Source organism: Myxocyprinus asiaticus, chromosome 30 (assembly GCF_019703515.2).
Source record: "Myxocyprinus asiaticus isolate MX2 ecotype Aquarium Trade chromosome 30, UBuf_Myxa_2, whole genome shotgun sequence".
Classification (NCBI taxonomy): Eukaryota; Metazoa; Chordata; class Actinopteri; order Cypriniformes; family Catostomidae; genus Myxocyprinus; species Myxocyprinus asiaticus.
The window spans coordinates 1,106,170-1,122,676 of NC_059373.1; the positions used below are offsets into that span (position 1 = coordinate 1,106,170).

Consider the following 16,507-nt stretch of genomic DNA (forward strand, 5'->3'; position numbering starts at 1 on the left):
CCAACACCAGCAGATGACATTGCACCCCAAATCATCACAGACTGTGGAAACTTAACACTGGACTTCAAGCAACTTGGGCTATGAGCTTCTCCACCCTTCCTCCAGACTCTAGGACCTTGGTTTCCAAATGAAATACAAAACTTGCTCTCATCTGAAAAGAGGACTTTGGACCACTGGGCAACAGTCCAGTTCTTCTTCTCCTTAGCCCAGGTAAGACGCCTCTGACGTTGTCTGTGGTTCAGGAGTGGCTTAACAAGAGGAATACGACAACTGTAGCCAAATTCCTTGACACGTCTGTGTGTGGTGGCTCTTGATGCCTTGACCCCAGCCTCAGTCCATTCCTTGTGAAGTTCACCCAAATTCTTGAATCGATTTTGCTTGACAATCCTCATAAGGCTGCGGTTCTCTCGGTTGGTTGTGCATCTTTTTCTTCCACACTTTTTCCTTCCACTCAACTTTCTGTTAACATGCTTGGATACAGCACTCTGTGAACAGCCAGCTTCTTTGGCAATGAATGTTTGTGGCTTACCCTCCTTGTGAAGGGTGTCAATGATTGTCTTCTGGACAACTGTCAGATCAGCAGTCTTCCCCATGATTGTGTAGCCTAGTGAACCAAACTGAGAGACCATTTTGAAGGCTCAGGAAACCTTTGCAGGTGTTTTGAGTTGATTAGCTGATTGGCATGTCACCATATTCTAATTTTTTGAGATAGTGAATTGGTGGGTTTTTGTTAAATGTGAGCCAAAATCATCACAATTAAAAGAACCAAAGACTTAAACTACTTCAGTCTGTGTGCATTGAATTTATTTAATACACGAGTTTCACAATTTGAGTTGAATTACTGAAATAAATGAACTTTTCCACGACATTCTAATTTATTGAGATGCACCTGTATATAATATTATTATTATTTTATATATATATATATATATATATATATATATATATATATATATATATATATATATATATATAATTTTTTTTTTTTAATAATAATAAATTATTATTTTGCACCACTCATGCCGACATTTATTTTTTAGTTTTTAAGAATTTCTGCTTTTAATTTGATTTTTAATTCATCTCTGGACGGTTACACCACATGGATTTTTATTTATTTATTTTTTATTTTTTTTTACTTTAAGATAAAATAGATATAACAGAAAACAGAATATCTTCTGTAATGTTACGAGTACATTTATCTTGTTTTGAGGATACTTACAAATTTTAACAGGATCACAAACAAAAATACTGATTAAAATATGAGTTTTTTTTAAAAAATACAATTAGAGGCTGTGCTATATTGTGACTTAAAACCATTTTACCGTGTCTATATTCACAAAATAGCACAGCTTAACCTCATATAAAATAATATACTGTATATATAATACAATAACGCTATTAACCACTTCCATGCTATCAAACTATTTGTCTTTCACTCCAGGAGAGCGATAGCATATCCATTCGATTTTGGCGGGATTTTAGTTTTGCATAAATGCATATTAATGACTGACAGATGGACAAACACAGTGTGAATAGTTGCACATTCTTTGACAGTCTTGGTGTGAACAGGCCTTCAGATGTCAGTTTACGAGTTTACAGGTGCAGGAAATAAAGTGCCAAATTCCCCACAGGAGACTCCTGACGTGGATGTGTTCATGTCTGCACGTGTCACTCGTTTCTGCCTTCTTTCCTGCTGTATTTGCATGATGAACATGTTTACACTTTCTCTTTCCTCAGGACTAGTTGAAGCTGCTCTCGATGCAGCACCTGAAGCAGGTGTGTGTGTGTGTGTGTGTGTGTGTGTGTGTTCATTTGCAGCATGGCCGGCATGCTGTGCATCACTGATTGATCAATTGATTGACAGGCACCCGCTGATCAGTACACACGTAACAGCAGCTTGGAGCTTTGCTTGCTTTTGGCTCCCACTGATCGACTAACTAACCACTGCATCGTCTGGTTTTAACATCACATTCTGTGTCTGGTGCAAACACACTAGCATGGGTTAACTGGTGCTGGTAACTATGATTAATCTCCTAACTGAGCAACCATCTCTGCCTGTGCCTGTGACTTGGGATGCATTATCTCCATGGGCATTTCAGACAGTTCTTCTAAAATTTTTGATAATCTAAAAAAGACCTTTTTCTAGACATTTTTGCGAAATTATATTATGCGTATCGTGGCAGTTCGGAGGTGAAATGTCCACTGTGTGGTGCTAAAAGCGGTTTAAATGTTCCCCAAAAGCATCGTTAGCCAGTTATGGTTGCAAGTTCCATCGTTAGCACCACAGTTCAACGATTTGCCATTTCCCGAAACCTTAGTTCCAATTAACATGTCTGTCGGGGAATCCCGGAGTCTGATGGAGGGGGATCTTCATCTGTTGCAGCGCAATGCATCTGTTGCATTACACAGTGAATGCCGCTTTCGTGCCATCGCATTAAACAGCTTGCTGGTGTACGTGTAAATGAGCTTTTAAAAGAAAAAAATTTATTTGATTTTTCTCCCAAATTTCTCATGCCCAATTCCCAATGTGCTCTAAGTCCTCATGGTGGCGTAGTGACTCGCCTCAATCCGGGTGGCGGAGGACGAAGCTCAGTTGCCTCCGCGTCTGAGACCATCAATCCGCGCATCTTATCACGTGACTTGTTGAGCGTGTTACCGCGGAGATGTAGCTCGTGTGGAGGCTTCACACTATTCTCCGCAGCATCCACGCACAACTCACCACACGCCCCACTGAGAGCGAGAACCACATTATAGTGACCACGAGGAGGTTACCCCATGTGACTCTACCCTCCCTAGCAACCGGGCCAATTTGGTTGCTTAGGAGACCTGACTGGAGTCACTCAGCACACCCTGGATTCAAACTCACGACTTCAGGTGTGATAGTCAGCATCTTTACTCGCTGAGATACCCAGGACCCCAATGAGCTTTTAATTTAATATTTGCAGATGTTATTACTCCGGCCCCCGTGTATCGTCATTAGCGACAGCTCTGTATTGTTAAAACAACGTGGTTCGAACGATAGATGTGTGACATTGTTATTACGGTTCATACTACTGGTTAGTTTCTACAACGATGCATCGTACTACAGTGGTTAAGCATACGAGATATGTCGTTGTATGGGAAATGCACCCCAGATGAGGTTTGTAAGGTTACCTATCTAAACCTTTAACCTAAACCTAACCGAAAGTGTCATAAAAAGCAAACGTGAAATGAACAACACGACCACGTCATTTTGTGCCGCTTCTATGCCACTTTGTTCACATGTGGACTCTTGTGCTCTTCAGGACTCGTATCCCGCTCCTTAAGTGCAACGCTCTATCAGTCGAGCTCAATTTGATCACCCTCGCACAAGCTTGTAAATGTAGTTGATTATGTGATGCAAATGTTAAAATGAGTCATGTGCTATAGTAAACGTGTTTAGATGTCATAAGATAGCATTGTGTGATCAAATCAGTTGTCTTTTTAATGTATCAGAAAACATCACGACTGTCTTTTATGCACTTATACTGCAACATCCCGTATTAACTTGCATTTTTTAGTTAACATTACGTAGCGAGCCACTGCTAGGCTGCATATACTCACTACAGTCCTGCTTGCCGCGATTACTGTTTCCATAGTAACGACTTCTGGATTGCAATAGGTGAATCTCGCTTGAGGATTATGGGTAGTGTAGTACTTCACTAGGAATTTGGCAATTAAACACAATGTTTGGTTTTCACAGATGAAGTTGAAATCACACAGAACTGTGCATTCTGCAGAAGCATGAATCATCACTGAATAACCTCAGATCTGTTTCGAAAGGTTTATGCGTTATTACTAAAAATCTTTTTCTTTTTATAGTAATTGAATGTCGTTTTTACCTCTGTAACGCTGCTGTTGAGAAATAGTTGCATCAACTTTTACCCACATTAGATCTTTAATTAATCAGGAGATGGTTGTTCAATGATGGGCACATTTTTTTCTTTCTTTGCATTTACACTCTTGTGCTCCTCCCACTCTACCATGACATCATGGGGTTTGTCCCGCCCCCTCCCCGTACTGCACTGTGGGTTTTTCTGTGGTTACAGGATCATGTGATCATGGTTCAGGAATGGAAGACTGTGGGAATGGTGAAATGTTTTCTTTGTCGTCTGATGTGCCGTTTCTGTAGGATGCAAAAATGGAGAATTGATGTAAAGAACATTTGCTAACAGCATTTCACTGGGTGAATCTCACAAAAAAAAGCAAAAAAAACAAACAAAAAAAAACATGTCCAGGTTACCAAAATCAAGAGAAAAATAAAACAAATATTTCTTTTAGGACCATTAAACACACAAACACAAAAACATCAAATTCTCATTACTGTAATGCATGTGGATGTTATACTTTTTTTGTAATTCTCATTATTAGAGGTCGACCGAGAGTGAAATTTGCAGATACCAATAACCGATTAATCGGCCGATAGTTTAAAAAAATAAAATAAATGTTAGTCTTTTCTTACCATCACTGGCGCAGACATATAGGCTACAAGAGTTCAAATTATATAAAGTCCCAGACGTGGTTTCTTGCTTAACCAAATGCTAATAAAAGCCAGTAAAATCAGAAGATTTAATGCATAAGTTACTATAACTATAAACAAGTCCAAAACACATCAGGGACTCTTATTTTGAAATGACGGCGACTTTGCTCCTTTACAGTGCTCTATAATTAAGTCTTTACCAGATTAAGCTTTTAAAGTTAATATATTCACCTGATGAAGCGTTTTGTTGATGTATTTCACCAGATGAGTTTTAATTATGTATGTGCTGACTCGGCACGTTTCCATATGGTCACATTTGTCTTTGCATGCCCTAATCGTGCATCTAATTAAAATAACAAAAAATGCACTGAAATGAAGATAAAAATATAGATGATTATTGTCAATTATAAGAGGTTTAAATACAGCAAATCCCCACCTGATTGTTTATACTGTAGAATCAAGCCGTTCTAACTTTAAAATCCTCCAGTGCGACCACAGAGGAACACGGAGAAAAACAAACTATCGGCTTAGACTTGTGCTCATAACAGATTAGTTCAAAAAAAGCACCGATTAATTCGCAAAACCGATATCTCCGTCTAGCGCTACTCATTATTCTCAGTGGGGATTCTCATCAGAATTAAAAATTATATAGAATTTGCCCTCCAAATCAAATGTAATTAAAAAAACAAATTAAAGAGGCATTTGTTTTATTCGTCTTTTTATTACTGGATTTTTAGTTTTTTTTTTTTTTTTTTTTTTTTTTTTATGGGATTTTTACAGTATTTTTTTTTTACTCTATTACATTAAAATATTTACTTTAAAATGATTAATTAAATATATTTTTTTTTCTCAGTGACATGAGTGAGTTTTATTCACTATACAGACATTTAATTGTGTGTTTAATTGTCATTTAAATAACACACAATGCACAAAATCTTTTAAGTGAAATATAATTAAAAAAAAAAATTTTTTTTTTTGAATTTTGGTGTGAAATATGAACTGGACATGTTCTTGAAAGGTTTGGTGTGATTCGTTACCCTTTACGTTTAAGACTGCTATGTTGTAAAACACACTGAGAAATCAATTTTATTTTGATTTGAAATAATTTTAATATAAAAATATGTCTTAAAAATGGAATTAGTGTTTTGTAATTCTCTGATCTGGACACTTGAAGTCAAACAGTGAATGTATCTCTGAAGCAGCTCCATTCCTGCATCAGTCAAACGCCCCCATCCGTGCCTCCCCGAATCTTCTCATGAGTGTGTGACTGTTCTCAGATCTGCTGGAGGAGACGGAGAAGCTGATGGCGGAGAAGGTGGCAGTGCAGCGGCAGGCACAGAAGGAGAGTGGCGAGCTGCAGCTGCAGGTGAGACAGTTGGAGGCGGAGCTTGAGGAGCAGGTGAGCCGTCTGCAGGAGCTGCAGGAGCTGCACAGGACTGAAGGAGCTGACCTCAGACAGCAGATACAGGCCTTGGAGAAACAGCTCGAGAACAACCGCAAGTTCATGGACGTAAGTGTCTTTACCTGAAAACTGTTGCAAAAGAAAATTAGACCCAGCTACTCTCTTTTGTTGCTCATCAGAAGCACGTGGTATTAAGGGGAGGGGCGTTCTCATTCTAGAGAGCATGTGATTGGACAAAAATTGGAGTGTAAGATGAGTCATCAGTATTTTTGGTCCATTTTCCCAGAAGAGTAAGACTGCACATTTTTAGGCCATCGATGTGCTAATGTACTGCTAAAAGCTAAAAGACAAACTACAATTTTGATTTCAAGGGGTCTAAAAATTTCAAGCCGTAAATTTCATCTTTTCATGTTAATCTGAGTTTTTGACATAACCAGCTGCGATGTGGACAGGTGACGTCCGTCATTTGGCCTCTATATGTATCACGTCACATTATGTAGCTCCGCCCACAGTGAAATCTCATTGGTCTAAACATTTAGCTGTATATTAAGCATCAGATGTGTGCTGATTTGCTGTCGTTTTGTTTTTCACTTTCATCGAGGACAGAAAAATGTACGCTTGCAAAATGTCACGTCACGACAGGTTACTTTATTGTCTAAGCATTTCGCCAAACATTACTACGGTACATACTCGGGTCATTAGCGACCCGCCGCGTATATCTATCACAAATGAATATGCAAAATGCCCAGATAGTGTCAGATTTTCAAAACAATTGGAAAATAATAGAATATATTCTGATATATGTTGATGTTTTATTTTTCATGTATCAAAGAGATGATGCAACACACATAGAACAGGATGCATTACTTCCACACTGAATTTCACGAGACTCAACTGGCTGTCAAACACATATTGACCGACACATAACTCATAATCTACACATATGTATTTTCTCAGGCACTTTTGAGTCTAAATAGTCTAACAAACGTACATAAATTACAGAATAGCCAAATCATACTGTTCATGTGTTAAACTTGCTATAGTTTACGTCCACGTTGCTGCTTATTATTATGAAATAAGAATAAAAAATTGATTTATGGAATTGCAAAAAAGTGACACTATTAAATATCTCAGGTCTTTAATGACCCTATACACTTTTGATAATAGAGCAGTTATAAAAATATATATTTTTTTGTATATTTTTCTTTTTTTGTTACACTATTCAGAAGAGAAAGATTAAGGAATACTAAAGAGATGTCTGCAAAACTCCAAAATGAGAATGAGGTCCCGGGTCACTAATGACCCGATGTATGCATTAAAGGGTTAATTTGCTATCAAGTAGTGTTATGTCATTAAATCTGCAGTAAAGGCCACCCTGCTGACTAGATATCAGCTTTAACCATTATTATTAGAATTGCTCTCATGAAGCTCTGCAGATGTAAACAGGTATTTTGTCCTGTCAGTCAACATCAGGGGTCAAGTGTGCTGTAGTATGTTATGTGTGGGTGGAGTGTGATGTGTTTGTGTGGTTGTGTTGACCCGTCAGGAGCAGGCAGCGGACAGAGAACACGAGCGAGACGTCTTCCAGCAGGAGATTCAGAACCTGGAGCAGCAGCTGAGGAATCCACCGAAAGCACACGCAGCCAGCGAGCAGAGAGACCGAGAGGTAAGATATCAACATCTCATCATCTGCCCTCAAGGCAGATAGTTTTACACAATGAGACCGAGATCGTGTTTAATGCAGTTGTTCTCTGACCTGGATTGATATCAACTCAAGTATATAACACGCACACACCGAAACTCCAAATGATCATTTGCATCTATAAAAGTGTCATTATGAAAGAATGCAAGTGTCACAGTGCAAACAGTTTTGTTTTACAGTTATTATGAAATGGCATTCACATATGTTGCTTATATAAGGTGATGTATTTCCAAGTAAAACATGATATTTAACAGGATTTCAGAGGATGGTGAAATAAACTTGAGTGGAGCCTGAATGTCAGTTTGCAGTGGATTGTGGGGAAATTCTCCGCCTGAAGCATGATTGGCTATTTGTTAATATCTTTTGCCCCGCCCCTACATGGCTTCCGCTGACAAAGTCATTTCAGAGGCAGAGCAAGTTATGACATTTTATTAAAAGATTACAAAGACACATTTTTTTTTTAATCATCATCAATAATGAGAAATATATTTTGAGGGCGGTGTTTTGAAAAGAGGGCGTGGCTAGTTCAGTAGGCCCTTTTTTCTACCAAATTCTGTTTTCTGTTTTTTCTTTTTTTCTGAGTTCCATGTTTTAATGTTTTATTAATTTTATAATCAATCAAATTAATTCATAAAAATGTAATCAAATGAAAACAGAACAACTATTTTTTTTTAATTAAATAAAGTGCCTTTATAGAGATCCTCACAGCACATTCTACAACACAACATTGGAGTTATTTTTATTTTAAATACACAGCTGCACAAGTGTTAATAAAAAACATAACGAAAACTAATATTCTGTACAACTGCACTCTTGCTTGTGAGATATTGCTTAACTATAATGTAAATATTATTTATTATTATTAGTATTACGTTGACTATTACATTTTACTGTACAGTAGAAATATATATTTTTCGCAATTTCTTCAATTTCACATGTCTGCTTAAATGGAGCTTTTGTTTTGGCGGAAAACTGAGTAAAGCACTTTCAGTTTGTATGTTTTTGACAACAACAACTCGCCTGTGGATAAGCAGTTCACTAAATTGATTAACGTAATTATTAAACTGCAAAAGGCTATGATTTAATTGAATAAATATATAGTCTGTGTGTGCTGCGTGCTTCAAAGTGAATGAGCGCCTGACTCTCTGTCATCTTCTAAACACACGAGCACTGTAATGCTACGGTTATGTGTTTTCAGTATATGAGCGGCAGGCTTCACACATTTATGTTGAAACGTGCAGATTGCATATAATTATTTTTATTAAATCCATTTGTGAGCCTTTGTGGTGTAATAATCACACTAAATCTATCATTATTTTAACTTGATTATTTGTGCATTCATACAATCATATCGTTTATCCCAAACGTGTTAAGTTCTGTGACGCCACGTAATTTCATTCAGGTTTATATCGCCTGTGTTTTCTGCATGTACTCTACGTAAAATTATATTTTGTTTTATTCACAGAAGTTACAGAGAACTGATTCAAAATAACTTCAACATACTATACTTGTTGAAATATGAACAATATGCATTAATAAAAAGAAAAAAGATTTAAAAAATAAAAGTAAAAAACATTGGGGGCCTGGGCAGCTCAGCGAGTATTGACGCTGACTACCACCCCTGGAGTCGTGAGTTCGTATCCAGGGTGTGCTGAGTGACTCCAGCCAGATCTCCTAAGCAACCAAATTGGCCCGGTTGCTAGGGAGGGAAGAGTCACATGGGGTAACCTCCTCGTGGTCACTATAATGTGGATCTCGCTCTCAATGGGGCATGTGGTGAGTTGTGCGTGGATCGTGGAGAGTAGCATGAGCCTCCACATGCTGTGAGTCTCCGCGGTGTCATGCACAACGAGACACGTGATAAGATGCGCAGATTGACGTTCTCAGAAGCGGAGGCAACTGAGACTTGTCCTCCGCCACCCGGATTGAGGCGAGTAACCACGCCACCACGAGGACCTACTATTGGGTATTCCAAATTGGGGAGAAAAGGGGATAAAAAAATAAAAAATTTGCCCTCATCCAGAGCTTACATAGAAAACAATACTTACGGCATGAGGGTAATGCACAGATATTTACTCTGAGGCTACAATAAGTCTATCATATTTTTATCATTTCACTTGTTATTGTTCTGAAAAATAAGTGGTGAAAGATGGCTTTTTATAAAACGCAATCTGCCGGAATTTAGATTATTTCATGAACATACACACATAATTGTCTGATAAGCTTCAGAGTTTCTCGTACCGCTTCACATTTTTTTTCCACCATAAATGCGGATCCTCATCCGTTCATATGCAAGAACCGAATACCAATAGAGTACAGTTCAATAAACAAAAACCATGTCAACAAACATTCACAGCCCCCAATTGTAACATTTGTTGAGAGATTCAGAGGGAAAGTACAGTATTATTCAGCATAATTCAGAACGAGTACTCGATTAATCGGTTACTCGTGCACATACCTAGTGTGTGTCTAAAGGATAGTTCACCTAAAAATTCTCTCCTCATTTGCTCACCCTCATGTTGTTTCAAACTCATATGACTTTCTTCTGTGGGACACAAAGAGACTTGTATTGTGTCTTTGCCCATTCAACGAAAGTGAACAGTGACTGAGGCCTTCATTCTGCCTATCATCTCCTTTTACTATCCCTGAACTGTCCCTTTAAAGTGTTTCAGTGTTTGCAGTGATAAAGACACATGAACACGATTACAGTCTGTTGCCAGGCAGCCACACACACACACTGATCCTGTGTTGTTATCTGATGTCACTGGCTCGCTCTCTCTCACTGTCTCTCTGTGTCTCTCTGTCAGGTGCAGGAGTTGCGTGTGGCGCTGCAGGAGAAGTCGGACTGGTGCAGTGAGCTGCTGTTGAGCTCTGAGCAGCTGCAGCGAAATGTTCAGGAGAGAGATGAGGAGATTGACACGCTCGAAGCGCGTGTGACAGAGCTGCAGCACACACTCATGCAGCGGGTCAGTCTGTGTGTGTGTTATGATTGTATCTGCTGCTGTTTCTATTCCCGATGCAGTGCTAATGCTGTTAGCTGCCAGCGGTACTCCACTGGGACACTGTGTGTGTATGTGTATCTACGCGTGTGTGGGCATGTGTTAGGAGAGCGTGACGGGAATGAGAGTGTCTGTATGCAGAGCTGTGTGTGTGTGTGTGTGTGTTAAAGGGACAGAGTGTGTACTGTGTGTTAATATGTGTGTGTGCAGATGCGGTTTGGTGTTACATCTCTTGTCATTATTCTTTAATGATCATGTTGAGTGTGTGGGTTTTTAGTTTGTGTGTCTATGTCAGTGAGATTATAAGATATGTGTGTAATTTTATTCACTTTATTTTATTGTAGTTTTTTTAGCCCTTCAATAGTTTTTTTAGTTGCGATGCTTTGAAGGGAGTCAGTGGTCGGTTATGTATGTGCTTGTGCGATTACTAAACAGCAAAAGGCTGCGTTTTAAAGTCTAATAATCTGCATTCACCTGTTCAGTCAGCGCTGTGTGATCACGCGGCGCCCTCTAGTGGTACACACTGAGCAGCGCAGCAATATAAAATGATTCATCATTACAGTTTAACTCAACAAAGTTTGTCATAATGATCACTTCCCAAGTGTTGGCTATAGATGCAGTACACTTGAAACATGTCACGGATCACCATTGTTGTAAAAGGACCGGTGGATGTTTGATTCTCCCGTAGCCTTTCCATATGATTTGATATGAAGCGCCCATAACTGTCACGCAACTAACGCTTTATTATGAGTATTTAAAGAAAGAAAGGTGACCATTCATCAACATGTGCATGGTACGAAGTTGAGCTACAATCACACACACAAGAGAGAGAGTGTGTGAGTCTGTGTGCGAGTGAGAGTGTGTGTGTGTGTGCGCGTGTAAGTGTGTGTGTGTGTGTGTGCGTGTAAGTGTGTGTGTGTGTGTGTGTAAGTGTCTGTGCATGTGTAAGTGTGTGTATGTGCGCATGTAAGTGTCTGTGCATGTGTAAGTGTGTGTGTGTGCGCGTGTAAGTGTCTGTGTGTGTGTGTGCATTTGTAAGTGTCTGTGTGTCGGTGGGTGGGTGTGGGTGTGTGTGTGTGTGTCGGTGGGTGGGTGGGTGGGTGTGTGTGTCGGTGGGTGTGTGTGTTGGTGGGTGTGTGTGTCGGTGGGTGGGTGGGTGTGTGTGTCGGTGGGTGTGTGTGTCGGTGGGTGGGTGGGTGTGTGTGTCGGTGGGTGGGTGGGTGTGTGTGTCGGTGGGTGGGTGAGTGTGAGAGTGTGTGTCAGTGTGTGTTCTTGTGTGTGAACTCTGTACTGTGTGTGTGCGTGTGTATCTGTGTGAGTGTGTGTGTGTGAGAGAGTGTGCGAGTGTGTGTGAGAGAGTGTGCGAGTGTGTGTGAGAGAGTGTGCGAGTGTGTGTGAGAGAGTGTGCGAGTGTGTGTGAGAGAGTGTGCGAGTGTGTGTGAGAGAGTGTGCGAGTGTGTGTGTGAGAGTGTATCTGTGTGTGTGTGTGAGTGTGAGAGTGTGTGTCAGTGTGTGTTCTTGTGTGTGAACTCTGTACTGTGTGTGTGCGTGTGTATCTGTGTGAGTGTGTGTGCGTCTGTGTGTGTGTGTGTGTGTGTTTGTGTGTGAACTCTGTACTGTGTGTGTGTGTGTGTGAACTCTGTACTGTGTGTGTGTGTGTGAACTCTGTACTGTGTGTGTGTGTGTGAACTCTGTACTGTGTGTGTGTGTGAACTCTGTACTGTGTGTGTGTGTGTGAACTCTGTACTGTGTGTGTGTGTGAACTCTGTACTGTGTGTGTGTGTGAACTCTGTACTGTGTGTGTGTGTGTGAACTCTGTACTGTGTGTGTGTGTGTGAACTCTGTACTGTGTGTGTGTGTGAACTCTGTACTGTGTGTGTGTGTGAACTCCGTACTGTGCGTGTGTGTGTGTGTGAACTCCGTACTGTGCGTGTGTGTGTGTGTGAACTCCGTACTGTGCGTGTGTGTGTGTGTGAACTCCGTACTGTGTGTGTGTGTGAACTCCATACTGTGTGTGTGTGTGAACTCCGTACTGTGCGTGTGTGTGTGTGAACTCCATACTGTGTGTGTGTGTGAACTCCGTACTGTGCGTGTGTGTGTGTGTGAACTCCGTACTGTGTGTGTGTGTGTGTGTGAACTCCGTACTGTGTGTGTGTGTGAACTCCGTACTGTGTGTGTGTGTGTGTGTGTGTGTGTGTGTGAACTCTGTACTGTGTCTGTGTGTGTGTGTGTGTGTGTGTGTGAACTCTGTACTGTGTGTGTGTGTGTGTGTGTGTGAGAGAGAACTCTGAACTGTGTGTGTGTGTGTGAACTCTGTACTGTGTGTGTGTGTGTGTGTGTGTGAGAGAGAACTCTGAACTGTGTGTGTGTGTGAACTCTGTACTGTGTGTGTGTGTGTGTGTGTGTGTGTGTGTGTGTGTGTGTGTGTGTGTGTGTGTGTGTAATTGTATGCACTGATCTGGAAGATGCGCTGCTGCATCTGTGTTCTGTGTGAACTTGTGTATATATTTAGTAGAATGTGTACTTTAAATAAGTATTGTGATGCATTAATGCATGTGTGTTTAGGTTGAGGAAGTTCAGCATGTGTCTATGGCCGGCCGCAGTGATGTCACACTAGAAGCACAGCTGCAGAGTGAGAGAGAGGCTCTGGACAGGAAGGAGAAAGAGGTACTCCTGTCACTTACCCATTCCTCTACTGCATCCCAATTCACTTACCATCCATACTTGCCATTGTTCATCCAGAACCCTACTGTTGAGATCTGTTCTCACTTCAGCCTTAACAGAAGATCACTTTCTGTCTCTCCATCTGTGTAGATAGTGAATCTCGAGGAGCAGCTGGAGCAGTTTCGTGAGGAGCTGGAGAATAAGAGCGAAGAGGTGAATCAACTTCACATGCAGCTGGAGATCCAGAGGAAGGAGATCAACAGCCATCAGCAGGAGCTTCAGGTTCACACCAGACTCACACAGGTGAGAGAAACAACAGCAATACTGGACAGAGACCAGGATGTGTCTTTTTCATATAGACTATTAAGGCTGTTTTCACTCTTGGTTTGATTATTTAGTCTGAGCTCAATTTTGATCCAACCAAACAAACCAAATTCAACATCCAGCAAACACTGGTCCAGACCAAAAGATCTAGTGTGGAAACACTCTTGAGAGTTCAGTGTGGACTCAGTGAGGGTCTTTTTCTCAAATGACCCCAGAGAAACATTTACTGTAACCAGACACTGCAGTCTAATAGAGTCATCAAGTCCCATACTGTCTGTCTGATAGAATAAACATAATAAATGTATATTTGTCTGCGTGTGATGTATTGAACTTGAACTTTCAACATGAAAAGCCACTCACAACTCATATTACTTCCGAAAACCATCATATTTCCAAATGATACATGATATTCAACAAGATAAAAAGTGTAGAGCGAAACTTGACTTTGTTCATGAGCATCTCATTTTGAGTTAGTATCTCATTATAATAAAATATCTCATTTTGAGTTAGTATCTCATTATAATAAAATATCTCATTTTGAGTTAGTATCTCATTATAATAAAATATCTCATTTTGAGTTAGTATCTCATTATAATAAAATATCTCATTTTGAGTTAGTATCTCATTATAATAAAATATCTAATTTTGAGTTAGTATCTCATTATAATAAAATATCTCATTTTGAGTTAGTATCTCATTATTATAAAATATCTCATTTTGAGTTAGTATCTCATTATAATAAAATATCTCATTTTGAGTTAGTGTCTCATTATAATAAAATATCTCATTTTGAGTTAGTATCTCATTATTATAAAATATCTCATTTTGAGTTAGTATCTCATTATAATAAAATATCTCATTTTGAGTTAGTATCTCATAATAAAATATCTCATTTTGAGTTAGTATCTCATTATAATAAAATATCTCATTTTGAGTTAGTATCTCATTATAATACAATATCTCATTTTGAGTTAGTATCTCATTATAATACAATATCTCATTTTGAGTTAGTGTCTCATTATAATACAATATCTCATTTTGAGTTAGTATCTCATTATAATACAATATCTCATTTTGAGTTAGTGTCTCATTATAATAAAATATCTCATTTTGAGTTAGTATCTCATTATAATACAATATCTCATTTTGAGTTAGTATCTCATTATTATAAAATATCTCATTTTGAGTTAGTATCTCATTATAATAAAATATCTCATTTTGAGTTAGTATCTCATTATAATAAAATATCTCATTTTGAGTTAGTATCTCATTATAATAAAATATCTCATTTTGAGTTAGTATCTCATTATAATAAAATATCTCATTTTGAGTTAGTATCTCATTATTATAAAATATCTCATTTTGAGTTAGTATCTCATTATAATAAAATATCTCATTTTGAGTTAGTATCTCATTATTATAAAATATCTCATTTTGAGTTAGTGTCTCATTATAATAAAATATCTCATTTTGAGTTAGTATCTCATTATTATAAAATATCTCATTTTGAGTTAGTGTCTCATTATAATAAAATATCTCATTTTGAGTTAGTGTCTCATTATAATACAATATCTCATTTTGAGTTAGTGTCTCATTATAATACAATATCTCATTTTGAGTTAGTGTCTCATTATAATAAAATATCTCATTTTGAGTTAGTATCTCATTATAATACAATATCTCATTTTGAGTTAGTATCTCATTATAATAAAATATCTCATTTTGAGTTAGTATCTCATTATAATAAAATATCTCATTTTGAGTTAGTATCTCATTATTATAAAATATCTCATTTTGAGTTAGTATCTCATTATTATAAAATATCTCATTTTGAGTTAGTATCTCATTATAATAAAATATCTCATTTTGAGTTAGTGTCTCATTATAATAAAATATCTCATTTTGAGTTAGTGTCTCATTATTATAAAATATCTCATTTTGAGTTAGTGTCTCATTATTATAAAATATCTCATTTTGAGTTAGTGTCTCATTATAATAAAATATCTCATTTTGAGTTAGTGTCTCATTATAATAAAATATCTCATTTTGAGTTAGTATCTCATTATAATAAAATATCTCATTTTGAGTTAGTATCTCATTATAATACAATACCTCATTTTGAGTTAGTATCTCATTATAATACAATATCTCATTTTGAGTTAGTATCTCATTATTATAAAATATCTCATTATTATAAAATATCTCATTTTGAGTTAGTATCTCATTATTATAAAATATCTCATTATTATAAAATATCTCATTATAATAAAATATCTCATTTTGAGTTAGTGTCTCATTTTAGATAATATTTTGAGGATGTAATTTTGAGACGTGTGCTGATTTTGTGAGCTGGATTTTTACTTCTATAGTAAAGTGTCACTATATGACTGGTGGTTGAAAAATAAAAGGAAAGTCGTTTCAGAGGCAGAGTAAATTTTTAATGAAAGACTGCATAGACAAACATGTTTTTTTCTTTGGAATGATGTACACTGATGAATAATTCACAATAAGACCAGGAATGTTTATTAAGAAAGCAATTTGGATCCATTTTGATTTCATGTTGACTTTAATATTAATCTAAGAGTTTAGGTGTACAATGAAAAATGTGAAATGAACAGAATTATCACTGCACTGATCTTAGATCAGCAGTGTGCCCCAGAATATACCCCCATCCCAAAAGACATGTGATGTGATAATGTTTAACTCTTGAAGGTGTTGGAGGAGAAGGACAGACAAATAGCCGTTCTTAATGAACAGATTGCTAAACTACAGCACACAGGAACAGAGCCTGAGAAAGAGGTAACAGAATATACATATGTGTACAAACACACAGATGGCAGTATGTGTCATGATACACATGTATATTACAGCACCCATCAAGCCCGTGTGTGTGTGTGCAGTGTGCGCTGTCTCTCTGG

General features: G+C 37.9%; 1 protein-coding gene across 8 annotated transcripts in view; it reads left to right on the forward strand.

Moving 5' to 3' along the window:
• akap9 (A kinase (PRKA) anchor protein 9) overlaps positions 1-16,507 on the forward strand; it is a 121,681-nt gene that overhangs the window by 68,671 nt on the left and 36,503 nt on the right. For 6 of the 8 annotated variants that reach the window (XM_051664056.1, XM_051664060.1, XM_051664057.1 and 3 more), the window contains 7 exons: positions 1,738-1,776; positions 5,776-6,008; positions 7,447-7,566; positions 10,410-10,568; positions 13,167-13,268; positions 13,416-13,568; positions 16,302-16,388. In XM_051664056.1, the coding sequence (XP_051520016.1) occupies positions 1,738-1,776; positions 5,776-6,008; positions 7,447-7,566; positions 10,410-10,568; positions 13,167-13,268; positions 13,416-13,568; positions 16,302-16,388 (893 nt within the window). The remainder of the gene's footprint in view (positions 1-1,737; positions 1,777-5,775; positions 6,009-7,446; positions 7,567-10,409; positions 10,569-13,166; positions 13,269-13,415; positions 13,569-16,301; positions 16,389-16,507) is intronic. The other 2 variants (XM_051664062.1, XM_051664059.1) reach the window with 2 other exon arrangements.